Below are 20,822 nucleotides of genomic sequence, written 5' to 3' on the forward strand. Positions count from 1 at the left end.
CTGCCGTTTTTTTAACGTAAAAACAACAGTTTATTTTACCTTATTCAATAAAGATACCATATATACAATTTACATATCATAAAGAAGAGGTTAAGGTTTGGGGCACTGACTTATTTCAGTTGAGTAAAGGAGAATACAGACTAAATATTACACCGTTGTAATAAAAGACATTAAAGAATTTGAGATCAGTCGGGATGACCTACAAGCTATATGAATATTGTGGACATATTAGTGTTGTACAGAGCTGTACTTTTCAGTCTGCACTAGAGTCACTATGAGAAGATAATTGTATAAATTCATACATAAAATATATTCAAATTACATTTCTCTGAGCTTCCTGTCCAGCAGCTTTATATTAGGGTAAATGTGACAGCAATTTAAATAAATCATAAGCTGTGATAAATGCTCACAATAACAGTAGTTTATAGTCTTTCAGTCCTGTTCTCTGTGTCTTTGTGGAGGTTGGAATGGTCCAACTAGAAAATTTCCTCTGGGGAAATTCTGAAAGGGCCACCGGGGGCTACTGCCGTTGTGTGTACACTATGATGAGATTCTTCAGAGATTTCAAACATCTAATTAAAATCACATAAAGTTACCTGTGTGTGTGTGTGTGCGTGTGCATGCGTGCGTGTTTTAAGCATGTGTATGCATGTGTGAGGAGGGTGCGGGCTTACGCACATGTGTGTGTGTATGTGTATCTGTAACTTTAATCACAACAAAGATCAAAGAAAATCAGATCAAAGCAATCAACAGAATTAACTGACACCTGCCAATGTCCCGGAAGAGTGACAGGCTGGAATTTCTGGCCTAAAACAGAAAGCATTTTTGGCAAAACCATAATACCTATCATTGATCCGACTTCACTTTGAGCATCCTGAGTTCTTCCTGAATGTCTACATATGTTTTTTTTTCCAGAAAAATGAAAAAATAGCTTTGTTAGAGCGATCTAAAAAAACTGTTACATATCCCTTTTTCAGAAATCTTCCTGCGTTTTTAATATGGGAGCTAATGAGGCTGTTGGTGCGTGTTGGTGGTGCATCTGTGCGTCCTACGCCCAAACTATAACTCTGACAGCTTTACCAGAGGATTGTGAGGGAGAAGACTAATTTTCCTACGTTTCTATGTATAAATTATTTCTGTAGAGTGGAATTTGCGGCCTGGAGCGCAGTTTTCAAATTTATTTTTTGACAATTTTTTCTGTCCCTCTACATGTCCATCTGGCGATGATGTCAAACACTGTGGCATGAACATTCCGTGCAATACACACCCATTATAATCTCAGAATTTCTCTAAAAATGATCATGGTCATTGAACAGGGATTGATAAAAACTATATGACCTATCGGAACGTGGATTAATACACCAATACACAAGACTTGTGTCTACTGTTTAAAGTTTAAATGGAGTCTCTAGGTGAAATTATGCAAAAAAAGTGTTTAAGTTGCCTAACCATAACCATACTGTATTCATCAAGGGCAGATATGAAAGAAACAATAATTTAGATAACATTGTCTTTGCGCTTAATCCCATATTTCGGAGAATCCTCAAATATTAATGTCAGGCTGGAGCTCTTGCTTAATGAACATACCTCTGTGGCACAAGTTAGACCCAACTTGTGTCTGTTTGTTTTAGGACTGACAGCTTTTGTTGCATCTGAATGTAATATAATTTAGTAACATGCTGGCAAATGATTATCAGAGTTGTAAAATACAATGTTTCAGTACTATAAGCTGTTTTTTGGGCTGAAGGTTGTACATATTTAACTCAAACTGACTTTCTGCACTGCAAATTATTTGTTTCTTAGCAAGATAAAAACAAATTTAGATTTAGAAGTGTAAGATTATTTATCTCGTTTTAAGAGTTAATTTATTATTTTAAGCATTCAACATGCCTATTTCTAGATTTAACAATCTTAATTTAAGAAATCGGAAAAATTAGTTGCTCGTGTGTTGCTTAATCTCTTCTCTGAGATCAGTTTGAGCTTCTCATATTCGTATCATTCTGTGATCATTTGATTCTGAATTACTTCTCCAAAGGGTTCCTTAGGAGCAAGAGATAAGCTAAAAAGAGACAAGACATCACTAAGACAAAGGAGGTTGAGTTGAGAAAACCATTTGAGCAATACTTGAGAAGTGGATAAACTCAGGAGAACTCAGTTGTATGACGCTGATCTCAATTATGTCTCAATTCAATTCTACTTCAAAATAACCAAGACATGATTCCAGCCAGTCCCTCCCCCTCATACACACTATTGCATGCTTCCTTCCCTTAGCTGGCTGACTTATCATAGGGTGACTTGAACTCACTGAGTCAGACAGCTCTAGCCTTCACAGTCACACAACAAGGAGAAGCTTCTCTACAGGCCAGATGGTAAGTCACTCAGCTTAGTATGATCCTCATTCCCACAAACATCTGCTGTTATTTATTGTGCTCTTTGCCGGTTCTCAGTTAAAGGCATTGTTTTATAGCTAACTTTAACAGCTCTTACACACCTTAAAGCAGTTTTGGGTCGATCATTTTAAATTCATACTGACTGCATCATGCTGCAAATGTTAAGTTTGAGGCTGTATTTGTGTTGCTGACAGATTTCCCTTCCAACATTTCAGACTGAGATGGATACTACAATTTATGATTACTCATACGGTGGGACGGACAATGTGACGGACGATGGGCTGGAACCTGAAGGTCCTTGTGATTTGAACAGTGTCAACTCCCTGGGAGCTGGGCTGTCCATCCTCTTCTACTTCATGTTCCTCTTCAGTCTCTTTGGCAATGGGCTGGTCCTGTTCATCATCCATCGGTGAGTGGACCAACAGATACTCTAAGCTGAAATGAAAACACTGAGAACCAGACCTTTGATGTGACTGGTGGCTCCTTTTGGATGATTGGATGAGGATTGGTGGATTGTAATGTCAATCATTACTCTACAAAGTGGTTCACTGGTAGTCTACCAGTGACCAACTTTGTAGAGTAATGAGGGAAAACTCTTAGTTAATGGCTTACTGGTTGTATAATAAGGCCATGCAGAATAAGGCATTAATAACTACTTAATAATGACTAATTAAGAGCCAATATGTCACTTATTTGCATGCTAATAAACAACTAATTAATGTTGAATATGTGTCCCCTAACATAAAGTGTTACTGAAAATTGTTCATGAGGCTTCATAGGCACATCACCAATGCAGATCCAGTAGAAATTGAACTGGCAAAAGAATCATATTTTGGAAAGAGCCTTATTTCAGTCAGCACAAATATCAAGATCAGATAGCCAACATTGTATTTCCTGTGGATGCTTCCTCACAAAAGCAACCCGATGCTTGAGCAATTTAAAACTTTTAATGTGAAGCAATAGCAGCAGGAAGTATTTGGTTTTCTTGGTTTTTGATTGCAGTAATTCAACCCAGCTCTGACATGGTTGTGGGACAGTGAACAGTAAACAGTAAGCCGATATCAAAGAGTCAGTCACACATCAGAAACATCAGATTACATGATGCACCATTTAATTTGAATCATGCATGTGAAGGCAATGTAAATACAGCATAAAAATGTCTAGTAGCAATGAAAACAACCACGGAGAGAGTCATCAGAATGCAAATACATTGAATGACTTTTAGTAGCTATTACTATTATTATCTGAGAACAATACTTTCCCCACACCCTCATACTTACGGTCAACAGCATAGGACTGGTGTTTCAGTATTTATAATGCAAATTAAGTCATATTTTAGAAGCATATTCTAACTACTCGTAAGGTAAACAAATCAGTGTGTAAGACTCCATGAGTGTATTGAATATTAAATCCATATTATTTACTCCTTCAGTCAGAAACATCTAAAGAGAGATTTTAAAGGGTTTAGTCTTCTTGCCTTATTCAATTCTGACATTTGGGAGCCAGAATGGACAGGGCAGTTATATGACAGGCTTCAGTTCTAGACCATTTGGGGCAGCAGTGGATATGACTGGAGATGTCTTCAGGTTGTCAGAAAAAAGACACACACTGGCAGAGTGTAAGATGAAGACATACTCTTGTATCCACAGAGAGTTCTATTCACGAGGTAAAGTTCCTCTCTAAAGCCCCTGAGTTACCTCCACTATGTCACTGTCTGCATCTCTCCTTTCTCCACCACTGCTCTCCACCTTTGTGAGCAAACAAATAGTTCTGGTGGTCATGGAAACACAAATGACAATGTAAGAGATGAGCTCAGCAAAGTCTACCTGGGCCTCGGACTGAAAGAGTTTATAATGTGGAGGTGAAGAGATGCTACGTCAGCTGCATGCTGACAGCGTGAAAGCTCATGGAAAGTAAAGACCAATGTCTTTGGTGTTATTTATAGTTCAGGAAAAAAAAATTCTTTCTTTCTTTCTCTTACATTTAAAAGGCCAATTTAAAAAAACCAGCACTGCTTTAACGCTGCTTTTCCTTGATGCATTAACCTCTGAGAAGAGGGTTATGATATAGCTGGGGATGTTTGCTTCCTCATTCTGTTAGTTGGCTTCCATTTCAGATCTTATATTTGCAGTGTGAATTATGTATGATTATGCTGCTTATAGGGCTAAACACTATGGAGAAAAAACTTTCCTCAGTAACAAAAATGCAATGATAATCTGCACTTATTTCACCCTTCAGGGTTCTTAAAACATATTAAAGCCCTGATGTGTAGGATTTAAACCTTTGGGGACTTCTAGTGGTAGTGTAAAATAAAAAAGGCATCTTCCAGCCAGCTTCCCTCTGACCAACTCCCCAATGGATCGGTCCCAGGAAAAAAGGCTGAATTGGCTAATAGCAGGGTGTAGACTGGGCAAGTTTTACTCATATTATTGATTTTTATCATTATTTTTTTCATTACAGCAAGCAGAATAATGCTACACACAGGGGTAAAGCTTAACCTCCATACTATGCAAAGAAATCCTCAAAACAAAGAAAAAAAAAACCTTATTAGTTGGTAAAACTCTAAACTGCTGTCTCATTTCCAGTTGTCCTTTGTGACACAGCTCATTTACGTTTACAAGTGTGTCACACTTACTATAACCCATAACCACCCTGACACATTCTCAAAACCAGTTAATTTTGTCTTTTAGTGATAAGGGAATTTTTTGGAGAGATAACCAGTCAACAGTAGATGACACCCAGAAGTGACGTACATCACCAAGATTTGAGATTTTGATTATGCTTGCAGCAATTTTGGTGTTGATACCGTTTGTTTCACAGGTTTGATGTGAAATACAACTATTTTTACCACTCAAGCATTGATAAAAAATGGTCAAAAATGACATCAAGACCTTGAGGAACACAATTGAAAATCCAAGATGTGAGTTGTTATAAAAATGTTTGGAGATTTTGGAGATTTCTGTAAAAATTGTATTCACAGTAATTGGATGATGAGCACTTCTGTTCTGTAAACTGCCTGGAAAGCCCCTTACTATTGATTTACCTAGGAACGCCACACATCCTGTGAATGCTCGAGATCTCTAATTAGTTGTTGTAAAGTTTCATAAGACTGTGATTATCCCACAGATTGCTGGGCACTAACATGATCACACATAAATAAAACCCATTGCATTACTATATCTTGAGGTCAGAGATCAAGGGACCCCTTTGAATATCAAAATGTTGCCTACATTTGGATCATTAATTAGCTTCCTTCACAACAACGTAGTCATGACATGATACCAATGTATTCAATTAAGTTCTTCTTGTTTCATATAATACCAGCATCTATAGCCTCTAAAAGACAAAGCTCCTAGTGGGAAGAAAATAGTTCAAATATGTATCAACAGACTATAATAAAGTCATTTTTAGGCATTTTAAAATTTTGCAATTTTTGACAAAAAACGACATGATATCGTATGACTTTTTTGTCCAGTTTTTGGACATCCCATAATATGGTGTTTTTTTGTAATTTCTGGACAAACTATGTTCTTATATGTATGAACTGACCATAAAAAAGTTTAAAATTTCAACATTTTTGACAAAAAAAACGACGTATGACTTTTTTGTTTTTGGTCCAATTTTTGGAAATCCCATAATATGCTTTTTTCCCTTTCATTTCTTGACAAGAATCATAGGGGAAACGCTGCATACTGACTTGAGGTGCTTACCTTTTACTTTAGATCTTTCTGAAGGTACAGTTGGCCAGGAACCAATGGCGAAATAAATGTAAAAAATATTAAAAAGCCTGCATACTAGCAGCAGAGCTGAATCGTTTGGGGGCGTATTTCAAAAATGACATTCAGATATTAATTCTAAACTGAATACACAAGTTGCAATATATTTGAATTTCTGTTAGATGTTGAATGAAAATGTGTTAAAAATGTTTTTTTTTATACGCAATTATTAAGGCCTCTTTTGGTAGTTAATACTAGTGATGTACGAATGAAGCTTCATGAACCATTATTTTTATTTTCTGAGCCCACTAGATGGCGCTCTCTGTTCAAAAACAGGCTGAAAGCACTCAGTTGCCTTTGCTTGAGCCTCTTTCTTTAAACCAAGAGCGCCATCTTAGGTAAGGAGTGAGGGAAGGTGGATGGGTCAAAAAAACAGACTTTCACCAAGGAGATGTTATTTGTAGGTATTAACTTCTGAGCATCATGTTTTTAAATTACCAATGTAACCATGTCACATCTGGCAGTCACGTTGACCTTGTAACTAATATTTTAATTTTTAAACTGTTTTTTATAACACCACGTTTTTTGCCCTAACCTTAGTAAATTGTTTTGTAGCCTAACTGTAATGAAACAGCAACACTTCCACAATGATTGTCAGGTTTATGTATGAGGACATGTTGATCTGTAATTGAGGGTATAAACAAATGAAACATGAGGTTGTATGGTTTGGAGGATATATACACTCATTCTGAATACGAGACACTCCGTTCTTTGAATTCTGTTAACTCTTGCTGCTCAAAGTAGAGTAAAGAAGATTTTATTTGTGTGCTGCACTGCTGTTCAGTGCATACCGGTGAAACACTGGTGTGAAACAGTTTTGTCAGGAATGCTTGTGTGACCTATTAGTAGTGATGTGCCAATGAAGCCTCGTGAACCATTTCCTGTATTTTCTAAGCCCACTAGATGGCGCACTTGGTTTAAAGAAAAAGGCTCAAGCAATGGTAATTGAATGTGCTTTAAGGTCTTTGGTGAACAGAATGGACCATCTAGTGGGCTCAGAAAATAAAGGAAATGGTTCATGAAGCTTCATCGCCCATCACTACCTATTAGCATTTAGCATCTTTCCATCTAACTGTTGCAATTACCCCTTTCTAGGTTTGAGAAGCTGACCACTGTGACCAACATCTTGCTGCTGAACCTGGTGTTTTCCTCCGTGTTCTTCATGTGCAGCCTTCCTTTCTGGGCAGTCTACAGTCAGAGCACCAATTGGATCTTTGGGGCGGCCATGTGCAAGATTGTTGGCAGCGTCTACTACCTGGGCTTCTACAGTTCTGTCCTCTTTCTAACTCTTTTGACCTTCGACCGACACGTTGCAGTTGTATACTCCTTGGGCGCATGGCAAGTGAGAAACCAAAGGTATGCAGTGATCTCCTGCGCTGTGGTGTGGCTGGTCAGTGCCTTGGCATGCATCAGGCCCATGATTCTCCACAACACTTTTACGTACAACGTACTTAACAAAACATACTGTCAGGAATATCCTGGTAACCTAGGTAATATTAATGTGCCGCTGCTGAAACAATCTGGATTTTACCTCCAGCTTATCCTCTTTTTGATCTTTCCTCTGGCTGTTATTATCTACTGCTACCTTAGGATTGCTATCACTGTCATGTCATCCAAGATAGTTAACAAGTTCAAGACAGTCAGGCTAGTATTTGTCATTGTTGTGATTTTTTTCATTTGTTGGACCCCATTCAACATTATAGAGCTGATTCGCGACAGACCCAGCGACTGTGAGGGATTGAAGAGGGTGCGTTATGCTCTTGAAGTCACTCGTATCATGGCATACACTTACTTTTGCATCAGTCCCATCTTCTACACATTTGTTGGGAAAAAATTCCAGAGCTATTTCAAACAACTGCTGGTGAAACGTTTCCCAGGTTTGAAGAAACATATTACTGTCAGTCAAGAAATTGGAACCAATATGTCCACAAAAAGTACAAAAAAATGAGCTTTAGAAATGGCAAGCCCTTTGTTTCTCAGGACTGATGGTGTTTCAAATACAACTGAAGAAAGTAATCAATTTGGAGCATGTTTTTAAAGTTAGTTGTCAAAGTCTAGTCCAATTTAACTCCAAATTAAGCTCCTGTCACCTCTTTATTTGTATTCATGGCACATGTAAATGTAGACTAGAGAGCAAGTTTAGCTGAGCTATCGGAAGACATGGTTCCCTACAGAAAAACACACCAGTCCTGTTCTGAGGACAGATCCTTTTTGCCTTTTCAAAGACTCAGGGTACAAGTTTCTTTCCCTAATTTCTTGCAGCTTCATGCTCCAATGAGCTGTAAAGCTTGATCTTTTTCAGTTTACACTGCAGTATTTCATGAACATATTGGTACTGATCCATTAGTGATGTGCCAATGAAGCCTCATGAACCCTTGTCTTTATTTTCTATCCATCTAGTCAGCTCAGAAAATAAAGTAAATGGCTAATGAGGCTGCATTGTCACATCACTACGAATAGTTTTGTTGTAACTTCTTGCCCTCTCATGGTCAAAGGCTGATTAATGAGGCTCAAGTGAGATATTGATATCGGAGGGATTTTTAAACCCCAAATTAGACTCAGCAATGATTTTATTAATAAAACATTGTTGCCGTGGTTGGTCCAAGTTAGCTGCTTGGTGCTTTGCACTGAGGTTTACTGGGCCAATCATTTATTTGTCATATGCTTCTTCATGTTTCATGTTCACAAAGCTACTGAAACTTTTGTTGGATTACCAGGTGGCAACCTCCCTGTCGGAGCAATGAAGCAAACACAGACGTGCCTTAAGCCTTCAATCTTTCAAAAATCCAACAGGGGTCGCCAACAAAAGAACTGCGGTTCTATCTGTCTCAATAGAAAATGAGACAACTTCTCACTTGATTTATTACTTCTGCAGAAGTTAATCCGGCAACATCATGGTCTCAATCGCTGGTTTTCATCAAGAAAATATGATGTTAATTGTGTAAATAATGGTTATTTTTGACTGACAGGTCGATAACACGTAGCAAAACAATGTTTATCCATGGCCTGTGTACATTTAAAAAGCGGTGAACTTTTTTGCCGTGTTTTCATCTTTGACCCTTTCACAGTGTGTTTTCATTTCATGAAAGTTTATTTGAACATTTCATTCATTTAAAGATGTCTTGTTCAGTGTTCGGTTGTACTTAAAGACACTCCAAGGAGTTGTCTGTTTTTCCAGTAAGTAACATACACCCGTCCTGGCGCCTCCCCAGTCCAAATATGGTCTCTCCCGGTTTCAAAAAGCAAAGATGGTGATGGGCGTAAAGCAAAATGGCAACCGCCGTAACTCCCAACTCGTTGCTTCAAACGGGCAGTCCACAAACCAATGGGTGACGTCTAGTGAAGTGACAACGAAGCTTCATGAAACATTTTCTTTATTTCCACTAGATGCCGCTCTTTGTTCAACAAACACAATCAACTACCATTGCTACCTTTTTTAAGCCAACACAGCCATCTTGTGGGGTAAAAAAATAAAGCAAATTGTTCATGAAGCTTCGTTGTCACTTCACTAGTGATGTCCATTATTTAAACTCCTAGCACCACACGACAGTTCTACTCCTTAAAGAATGGTCCCTAGCACTTATTGCTGCACTAATAGCTCTTTTTGCACAATACTTTGATTGTTCCCCTTTTTTCCTGTAAGCTGCTTTGGATAAAAGCGTCTGCTAAATGACTAAATGTTAAATATAAACAGTATACAGTCTATGATGCCTATGATACTGAAGTATGGGGTCAAGGAGCATCATACAGCAATTAATCTCCATTATTATTTATGACATTTTATTTTTTCTGTTATCAACTATCAAAAATGAACATGTTATTTTGACAGCCCTAGTAATTACACATTGTCACCAGTGACTACATGTACAACATATGAAGAACAGTAATTGGTCAGCTTCGGCTGCTTGTGATTTCTCCTGCAAGTCTCCATTGTCAGTGCAGTTTATTTTTAGCTAAGATAACATTAAGCAAGTTGAACAAAGACAGAGTAATGTGCTGCTTTTCACATTTATCACCTCTCTGCCGAACACCTACTGATCACCACGTTGACCTTTCTCTACCGCACGGTATGAAACAATGGAATGTATCAGTGTCAGACCACACCTGGCCATAATAAACATTTTTCGACTTGCATGGACAGTTATCTGTAGTGATGTATGAATGAAGCTTCATGAACCATTATTTTTATTTTCTGAGCCCACTAGATGGGCTGAAACACTCAGTTACCATTGCTTGAGCCTTTTTCTTTAAAGCAAGAGCGCCATCTAGTGGGCTCAGAAGAAAAAGAAAATGGTTCATGAGGCTTCATTGGCACATCACTAGTTATCTGCACCGCCTTGCATACCAGAATTTCAAATATTGAGCTGTTAAGCAAAATATGATATGGGGAAAAAAATCCAACCAGAAAGGAGCCGATTGTCCCATAATCTTAAACATAAATATTAGAGCAAACATTAAAACCTTGTAGCAATGAAATAACTTTGGATGTTATGTAAAAAGTAGTTTGTGGTGTATAGTTACCGTTCAGCCTCACAGTCAGTCATTTTAAAAGCTACATCTCTTGTTACACATAATTTGATTTGTCTGAAGCTATTATTGTTATTCTGCCTCTCTAGAACGATGAATCAAACTCATTGTCCAGTTATTTACCATCTGCTTTTGACTATATTTGTTTTGATTTTGTCCATGTTGTAATATCATGTTGTTTCTTAATATTGTGTTATTTTTGCACTCAGATGATGTAAAAAGGCAGCTGATTGTAGTGTGATGAATTAGTTACTCTCCAAGTTTATGATGAAGCACATTTTACATGGGAAAAAAGCTTCACGGTTCATTTGTTTTAGTTTAAGTTGACTCATTGCCTGTGTAAATATAAGATGTGATTAAATAAGTATGTTTTCAATTTCAATTCTGCATGTTTTCATTTTTTCACATCCCTATAATTTGTTTTCTGAGAACACAAAAATTTGGTGCAGAAGTTAAAATACATGTTCATTAGAAGAGGAAATGCCCTGTAGTTTCCTCTTATGCAATCAAGAATTAAAACAGAAGTAAAGAGCTGCTCAGGAAGAGAGGTTGAGTCAATAAAATGTTGATTAATTATTTTCCACATCGGCCTGGAAACATGATTTCAGTTCTTCTTTTAAAAGGTCAGTTCAGCCAGATGAAATACATGGAGTGATATCTAGTAGGTAGCTATAGTATCATTTTCCTACAATCTGGGTATTTAACTAAAATACTGGTATTCCTGCCTCCACACCAATTACACTTCAGAATTGTAATTTGTGGAAATACCTTGGTTTCAAATCTAAAAACTGTAAAACTACTGGTAGTCCCATTATCCTCAGCTGTTCTTTGTTTGGTGCTAATCAACAAGCATTTTCTGCTGACCGTAGGTACCAGTGCAGAGAAGTACTGCTTGAATGTGCAAAATAATCTGTTGAGAAAATGATAATACAATCTGCAGCTCAAATCAATTTACTTTTTAGCATTTTGCTAAAGCACAACTGTCTTTTTACTTGTCAGAAATACTGACAGAATACAGAAATTACTTAAATGTTTAATAGAACTATAGTCTCCTTCAATTAGTGATGTCCAAATGAAGATTATTGAACCTTTAGTTGTATTTGTTGAACCCACTAGATTTAAAGAAAAAGATTCAGGAATGACAATTCAGTGTTCTTTAAAACTTTTGTTGAATACAGAGTGCCTTCAAATGAGCTCAGAAAATGGTTAATGAAGCTTTATTTGACCATTATTATATTTAATGTATTCAGGTGGTGGCAAAAATATATATAACAAATTAAAAGAAAGTCATATTGTAAATTGCCCTGAACATGTCAATTTTCTTTATATTTGGTCTGCTCTTTATTTTTTTTATTTTTTCCCACAATATTTTTATTTAATTTTCAGTTTTTAACACTTTGAGTGCAGCTTTTTACATTCATGTATGTTCATTCAACTTCCATATTTTAAAATAGTTGCGTTTACATAGAGATAGAAAATAAAAACAAACAAAACATAACACTTGGAACAGGTATGCTCCTCCTGGTAAAGAATATGGTCATCTTTATACAATTGAGTATTGTTTGTAATTGGTGTAAATTAAAACATACATATAGAGAAGCAATATGAATCTGACAAGATTGGAATCTGCATTGTCCACAAAGACGAGTTATCCACTTCTTTGTCCGTTAAATCTAAGTCTTTAATGTAGTTGATGAAAGGGCTCCATATTTCCTCAAAAACATGCTGTTTAGCCTTTAATATGTACGTTATTCTCTCTAAAGCAGGGGTCTCAAACTCAAATTACCTGGGGGCCACTGGAGGCAGTATCAAAATGACCAAAAAAAGACATAAAATTACAAAAAAAAAGACACACAATGACAGAAAAAAACTAAATTTCTTAAAAAAACACACAAAATAACCAAAAAGACACAAAATTACAAAAAAAAAGACACAAAATGACCAAAAAGATACAAAATTACTGAAAAGGCATTAAATTACTTTAAAAAAGACACAAAATGATCCAAGAAATACACAAAATTACAAAAAAAAAAAAGACACAAAATTATTAGAAAGGGACACAAAATTACCAAAAAAAGACACACAATTACTAAAAAACTAAATCTAAGTCTTTAATGTAGTTGATGAAAGGGCTCCATATTTCCTCAAATACATGCTGTTTAGCCTTTAATATGTAAGTTATTCTCTCTAAAAGAAGGCTCGCTAACATCTGTCTTATCCATTGACTAGTACTTGGTCTATAAATCTTTTTCCACAATAATGCAAAACATTTCTTAGCATAAAGCAAGCTGAGGTTTATAAATGTCCGCTCATTCCTAATATAGTTATCTGGGTAAAAGCCAAAAAAAAAAAATTAGGGTCCAGTAAAATTTGTTTTGAAATAATCTTCTCGACTATAGCCTGCTCTTTATTTTACTGTAGATCAGGGCTGGACTGGGACAAAAAATTGGCCCTGCCATTTTTGCCCCAACCGGTCCAAAACAACTGATTACTCACCAACTATCTAAGTAACTAGATACCTGGATAGAGTGTACAAGAGGCAGAACATGATGCAGAAAGCTGCAGTTGTTTGTTGTCGTTTTGAAACAAAAAAAATGTAACCACAAATTTTACAGCCTTTATTTTATGAGAAATCACAGGATGTTCTCTCTTGCTTTACTGCTAGCTTGCAGTGTTCAAAATGTTGCAGCTCACATCAAGCATCAAGCATCAAGCCTTCATTTAATGCATTCATCAGACACACTAGAATAACATCATCTATTGTCTATTGCCTCCCTCAGCTGTGAATCCAATCTTTGGTATTTGCATTTGCACATAAAGCTCCTGCAGATTATGCCTGGAAATGCTCCGTTTTGTAGTGCATGCTTTAATTGGGTTTACATCTGTATGTAAATTGTGACAGCTGTGTCAGTCAAGATTTCCCCCATTTTCCTCTGTTCCTCTAGACCATGGGCCTCAAAGTCGCGGCCCGCAGGCCAATTGTGGCCCTCGTGACGATATTTTGTGGCCCCCACCTTGATATGAAAGTTTAATGTGAGTTTTATATGAATGGCACTTCCACACAAGTGTTGTGTGTGGAAGGTCCCTTTCATTACTTTTTTTTGTAATTTTGTGTCTTTTTTTTAAATAATTTTGTGTCTTTTTAAAATAATTTTGTGTCTTTTTTTTAAAGTAATTTTGTGTCTTTTTTTTTAATATAATTTTGGGTCATTTTGTGTCTTTCTTAAATAATTTTGTGTCTTTTTTGGTAATTCTGTGTCTTTTTTTGATCATTTTGTTTCTTTTTTAAGTAATTTCGTTTTCTTCTGTCATTTAGTGTCTTTTTTGGGGTCATTTTGTGTCTTTTTTGGGTCATTTTGTGTCTTTTTGGTAATTCTTTGTCTTTTTTCGATCATTTTGTTTCTTTATTAAGTAATTTAGTGTTTTTCAGTCATTTTGTGTCTTTTTTTGGGGGTCATTTTGTGTCTTTAAGTAATTTCGTTTTTTTCTGTCATTTTGTGTCTTTTTTTGAGTAATTTTGTGTCTTTTTTTGGTCATTTTGATTTTGATACATTTTGTAAAGTTATCACGTGTTTTTATGCAAAAAAATGTACATGTAAAATCAATACAGAATATGCAGTCATTTTACATAAACCATAATGTAAGTCAGGATTTTTGAAAAACTGTTTTTGTAAACATAGACCTGTCTTATAAATGCCATCGAGTGGGTTTTAAACAAAGCAACGATATTCCAGCATGATATACAAGGATGCATATGTCACATCCATAATTTATTCATATGCCAAGGCTCCTCACTGTTAAAATGCAGTAGAAATTCTCTGATGTAAACGGGATTATTTTCAGGACCCAAGTCAGGAGTTTCATTTTGAAGGCAGCTTGAGTTAAAGAAATGAAGCTTCAGCTGTAACCTTTACGCTGCTTGTGGAGAAGTGACATTTACAGTACATCCTTCATTGTCTCATATACTGTATATTACACTGACTGTGTGTGTGTGTGTGTGTGTGTGTGTCTTGTGCTGGCTTAGATTTCCAATTGGCTCCAAATGTGGAAATGGACTCTCTAGTCTGGCCATCACACAAATAGAATAAAATCAAACACACTCACACATTAACACCCTCTCTTGCTCACTGTTGTGCAGGTTCCTTATAGAAAAGTCAAGATCGTGCTTCATCATCTCAATTTCCCCTGGCTGCCTCTGCTCTCCAAATCTCTACGTTGGGGAAAATAACACAGATTTATGGGTGGGGCGCTAACAATATCCTCAGTTATTGCTAGAAGCAAATGAATAAATCACCATGCCAAGATGCTTCGGCTCCACTGCCTGGACTCATAAGAAGTGTGTATGTGTGCATTTGTGTAGAGCATTGTGTGTGCAAACTCATTTGTTCCTCCACACATTCATGCATCTGTGTGTTTGTGCATTTCATTTTAAATGTGTTATGAACCAACGGCAGCCTCCTTAAACCTCTGCTAGTATGATTTATTCAGTTGATTGCTGTTGGTTTTCAGTGCCCTGATCAGACCGGTGAAATGCAGTCAGTTGTAAAACTCGATTGCAATAAACTAAATGTGATTCAGCTGAGAAAAATCTCCTTTCCTTCGTCATTCTCTTATTTATTAAGATATGCATTGCATTTTGTTGAGCTGCTCCGAGACACGAGTTGTGGGTGTTCATCCTACTGGAGTCAACTGCAAACTGCAAAAAACACAAAGGGGGAAAAAATGCATTATTTATTTTCAAAGCCACCTTGGATTGTATAATAAGTGGAAATGGATATTGCCACTCGGAAAGGATTAAAAGTTATTTGTCTGTTTTCAAGAAACTCAGGAAAAAAATCTGTGTAACACGCCCACGGCGTGAGGCCTGTAGCCACATTATATTTTGTTGTGTAAGGAACAAGATTAAAATGAGATAAGCAACAGGTAGTGTGTTTCCTCCCCTCACCTCCACCAGACTGAAGGCGAGACTTGGCTGCAGGCCATCTAGTCCACTTGTAACAGAACAGAATTCAACCCCAGGAAGGAACACACCACAGAATAAATAACACCCAAAATACACATGATGACTATTCATTACATACAAAGAAAATCACATAATGCAAACATCAGTTATACATTAAAAAACATGACTTACTGAGGTGTCAGAGTTCAAGCGAAATATCAATACAGAAAGAGAGGAGCTGAATAAAATTACAAATTAAATGGTTGGCATTGACCTGAAAAGTGTGGGAGCAAAACGGGTCAAGGGCAAAATGTTTTAACATATTCATTGTTTTAAAATAAATACAGAAGATGTGACCAGTTCCATGCAAAATCCTTCTGTCTACAGCAGTGCTGATACTTACAATCTTCCCGCACCAAATGAAGAGGAGGAAAGAGGTTAGGGGTGTGACAAGATCTCCCAAGATTAAACTCAACGATTTGTGAGTTATCCAAATTTCTATTTGTGACCTGTGGGGCAGTAAAATGAAAAGAAGAAGAGGAGGAGAAGGAGGGGAAGCAGCAAGCAGCCAGAATGACGTCACAGGGGCCGGCAGCTTGCTAAAAAGAGTAACAACCAATCGAAGCGGCACAGTCCTGCTAACAGGCTAACAGTTAGCTCTGTCTTGTGTTTTATTTTGAAAGGGGGCGGAAGTGTATTATGTTGATTCTGTGTCAGATTTCCTGTCTGGTGTGATCTGCTCTGTTGAGCTTGACGCGGTTTCGCAACGGCTTGTGGCAAAAATAGAAATGGTATGGGTAACACTTTACAATAACCATCATTTATAAATGGTTAACAGATAGTTTATTAATGTTTAATCATCATTTATAAACCGTATATAGCCCATTTAGAATGGTAAATAGAAAATGTATTAATGTTGAACTATAAATCATAAATACCAAATAGAAGGTATATTAATGTAAGTTGATAGTTTCTTTACCGTAAACAAACAATTACATTATAATTCTTAGTTTATTAATAGTTTTGCACTCATAACATTTTTAACACCATATTAAGTATGTAAATGATTTCAAAATGATTCTTATACCTTTAACAAATTGTTTGAAAACATTTAAAGATTAAATATGTATAGAATTTTGCAAATGATTAATAATTGGTCTATAAACCATCTATAAACATCACTTAGATGGTTATTGTAAAGTGTTACCATGGATTGATGTCGCTGCAGAGCGGAGAGCCGCGGCGGGGACGCTGCTGAGACGTTACACATCGTGCCAAGTGGAAATGCTCTCACTGATTAGAGTGACAGCGATCAGCAACCGCGACCGCGGCGCAGCTGTTCCACGCCCGGTGGAAATCAGGCTTAAGACAGCAAACAACAAGAACAACATGGAAACAGCTGCAGCAGTTGCTGAAAACGAACTTTTCCTCTAAGATCTGATCTACGACTCCTCATTAAGTTATATATATAAGTTTACCGTGTTGTGTGTGGAAGGTCCCTTTAATTACTTTTTTTGGTAATTTTGTGTTTTTTTTTTAAATAATTTTGTGTCTTTTTTTTGTAATTTTGTGTCATTTTGTGCCTTTTTTTAATAATTTTGGGTCATTTTGTGTCTTTCTTAAATAATTTTGTGTCTTTTTTGGTAATTCTGTGTCTTTTTTTGATCATTTTGTTTCTTTTTTAAGTAATTTCGTTTTCTTCTGTCATTTATAGTGTCTTTTTTGGTTCATTTAGAGCTACAGCGAGCAGCAACCGCGACCGCGGCGCAGCTGTTCTGCGCCCGGTGGAAATCAGGCTTAAGACACAAACAACAAGAACAACATGGAAACAGCTGCAGCAGTTGCTGAAAACGAACTTTTCCTCTAAGATCTGATCTACGACTCCTCATTAAGTTGTCGACAGGTTGAAGAGAGCCCAGGACTTAATCACCTCTTTAAACAACAATATAGAATAGACATGTCAATATTTACTAGACCATAATAAATCCTGTCTCCATGCAGAAACCAGAGATCCAGTGCATTGGACATGTGGGGCAGCCTCAGACATCCTTCATACTGGGTGGAGCACTTAATCATGTGCGGGGGAAGGAGGACCCATTGGCAACCCTCCACCTCTCCCAACATAACACATTTATGTATTTCTGTTAAACTTGACCTTGTGCAGAGCAGTGTACTGGAAAATGTGTCTGATTCATCACTACGCCCAAACCACCATCCCGGGTGGAGCTCCAGAGGGATCTCTGCCACAGGAGAACCCATATCATTAGATCACCTCATACACCATTGACACATCCTTGCCATTGGGGACCTAGTCTAGACGGTCTGTCCACTGATTTACATCTCATCAGACAGGATTTACCAGCATGACCTAGTGGAGACCTAAAGCTGTAAAGGAATAGAGTTAAGTTAAGAGCAGGAGAGAGAAAGACAATTTATTCCAATTATTGAACTTGTAGATAAAGGTGGGCAAATAGTTTTACAGGACTGGACTATTTAAGTCTTGTAAGTAATGCAACAGCACTTTAGGTAACAAGGTTCAAAGACCATTATGTCATTGAACAACACAGGGTTGCACAACAATAAATAGGTGTAGTCCCTTTATGCTGCAGAAGAACAGAAAAAGACAATAGTGCATTCCTGTAGTGCATTTCTTTTTTCTTTTTTTGCATCAGCATGTGATGAGGGGGTAAACAGCAGTAATTAAAACACAAGTGGATGTGGCAGAGACAGTAATATTAGCTCATTCTTTAAAAATATCCACACAACAACTGGTCACCTAGAGAATTAGATGATATAAGCCGTGTTTCCACTAGGGGGAAAAGCCACCAGGAAAGTCTCAGGCCACGCCCTCTCAAAAGTCCACTCACTCTGCGTGTCTCCATTACAAAAAGGCCCCCAGAGGGATTTAGAGACTCTGGAGGTGACGTATGGTTTTCGATTGTCGCGTAATCGCTTAGCGACAGTTTCGACCGTGACGTCACATACGCGACAGATTAAACACGGGAGACTCAACTGTGGCCGCCGTCGCTAACTGTGCACAGCGTCTGCAGCTGATCATTAAGAAAGCAGTATGGCTAATTATGCACAGAGTCTCCGCTGATCATAAAGATAGTGATCGTCGATTATAGTGATTAGCCGCGGGGGCCAGCAGCTCGTTAAGAAGAGTAAGAAGGAGTCTCCAATAACACCAGAAAAAGTTGCTGGATTTGTCTCCAGTCGCTTACTTGAAAAATAGTCGCTAAGGGGTTTTGAAAAGTCGCTAAATTTAGCAACAAAGTCGCTAAGTTGGCAACACTGCTTCACTGGCTTTTACAAATGGTGCGTCTTGTTGTCATGTAGAGTACTACATCACATCCTGCTTAGTGATCTATCCAATCAGCAACCAGGCTTTTATCAGGGGAGAAAAAAACGGCCCTGCTGTTTGACAGGGACGAAAAAAGTCCCGACAAAAGTCGGCTCGTATTCAAATTAGGGGCGTTTCAGCGAGTGAGACCCGCCTCATTCCAGGTATTGGGCGTTAGTGGAAACAGCCCTATACACTCACTGGCCACTTTATTAACAAGCAATGATTTTTGATATTGCTGCCATTATTGATTCTGCTTATCAGTCTGATTCTTTAATAACTACTGATCCACTTGTGGAAAAAATAGGCCTACATAGACTCACTGGCCTCTCTATTAGCTAGCAAGTTGTACCTAATAAAGTGGTGTTATGCTACTGTTCAGAGATGGTCTTCTGCATACCTTGGTTGTAATGAGTGGTTATTTGAGTTACTGTTGAACCAGTCTGGCCATTCTATTCTGACCTCTGGCATCAACAAGGCATCGAGGCTAACTGGATATATTTTACTCTTTTTCGGGACCATTCTCTATAACCCTATAGATGGTTGTGCGTGAAAATTCCAGTAGATCAGCAGTTTCTGATCAGTTAAACCATCTTTCTCCCCCATTCTGATGCTCACTTTTAACTTCAGCAGCTTGTCTTCACCATGTCTACATGCTACTGCATTAGTCATGTATTCTCCTGCTGTTGAAATATCATTCTGCCATCTTCCTTCATGTAAAGTTATCATCTGACCTAACTGACCTGAAGTACACTGTAAACTTGTGTCCTTGGTTCGGTTACGGGTTTTGTGTTAGAAACTTGCTTTGCTGCGTGGGGTGATGAGGGAGTTATCCATTCTCATTAAGTTTATCTGTTCTCATTAAATTGATCAGCTCCAAGAATGTGGCTGTGCTCAATGCCAGCCTCCCCTTTTTTCTTATATCTTTGATCTTGTAACTACAAATTTGAAACTGTAATCTGAACTTCATTGTCAGACTCATTGAATACACTCTGGTGTATGAGCTCTGTCCTTTCATGTGAAATAGATTTGACTCTGTTATATAGTATATTATATTATCTCTGTTCTTTAATAAATACACAAAAGACAACTGCTTTCTGTATCATTACTTATTCGTTGTCCACAAGGAAACAGGTCATTCCCACCACAACTGGCTAATTAAACATTTGAGTTAACGAGCATTTTCACCTGTGAGTGTAAAATACATAATTGTAAACTAATATAGCTAATATTGATCTTCTGTCCTGATGAACCACTTTCTAGACTCTTTCATCTGATACCAAAAATCCATGAGTTCATACAAAACCATAGAGAATAGCTGAGATCACTTGCTACGTCATCCATCCTCTGTCTCCAACACATCTGAGTTATATCATAGACACACATACATTTGTAAATAAACTAAGCTTTACATCTTTCTGTTCTCAGTTGACCATAATTCACTGTACACACACACACAGGGCTGGATCCAAATATTCAACGATTTGTATATAGAATCTTTATTGCGTTAAAGACGCATTTATGGTCGTTACTTTCTATTCTATCCCTTGATCAATTTTTCAGCGAGGGCAGGGCTTTGCACACACACAGTTGGTGCGGAGCAAAGGAACAGGTGCAGTGACTACTCGCCAGTCCGTTTACTTGTTGTTCTTGTACCCATATTAGCTGCTTTGTTTCAACTAAGTTAACATAAAGAAAAATGCATGCAGGCCTAACTTCCCCTGTTGGTTGTGTTGGGATAAAGCTATGAGCAGAGGAAAAGCTGGTAGCTGCTAGGATAACTTACTGTTTAAGCTAACTGTAAAATCTAAACACAATTTATTCCATGGGACCAGCAGGTCATT

General features: G+C 37.4%; 1 protein-coding gene across 1 annotated transcript in view; it reads left to right on the plus strand.

Moving 5' to 3' along the window:
* The window catches only part of LOC131962457 (C-C chemokine receptor type 1-like), a 124,279-nt gene extending 114,729 nt beyond the window's left edge, over positions 1-9,550 (plus strand). Inside the window, exons 5-6 of the mRNA XM_059327459.1 lie at positions 2,606-2,799; positions 7,262-9,550. Of these exons, the coding sequence (XP_059183442.1) occupies positions 2,606-2,799; positions 7,262-8,114 (1,047 nt within the window). The 3' untranslated portion in view covers positions 8,115-9,550. The remainder of the gene's footprint in view (positions 1-2,605; positions 2,800-7,261) is intronic.
* Positions 9,551-20,822: the final 11,272 nt, after the last annotated feature.

Source organism: Centropristis striata, chromosome 23 (genome assembly GCF_030273125.1).
Source record: "Centropristis striata isolate RG_2023a ecotype Rhode Island chromosome 23, C.striata_1.0, whole genome shotgun sequence".
NCBI classification, from domain to species: Eukaryota; Metazoa; Chordata; class Actinopteri; order Perciformes; family Serranidae; genus Centropristis; species Centropristis striata.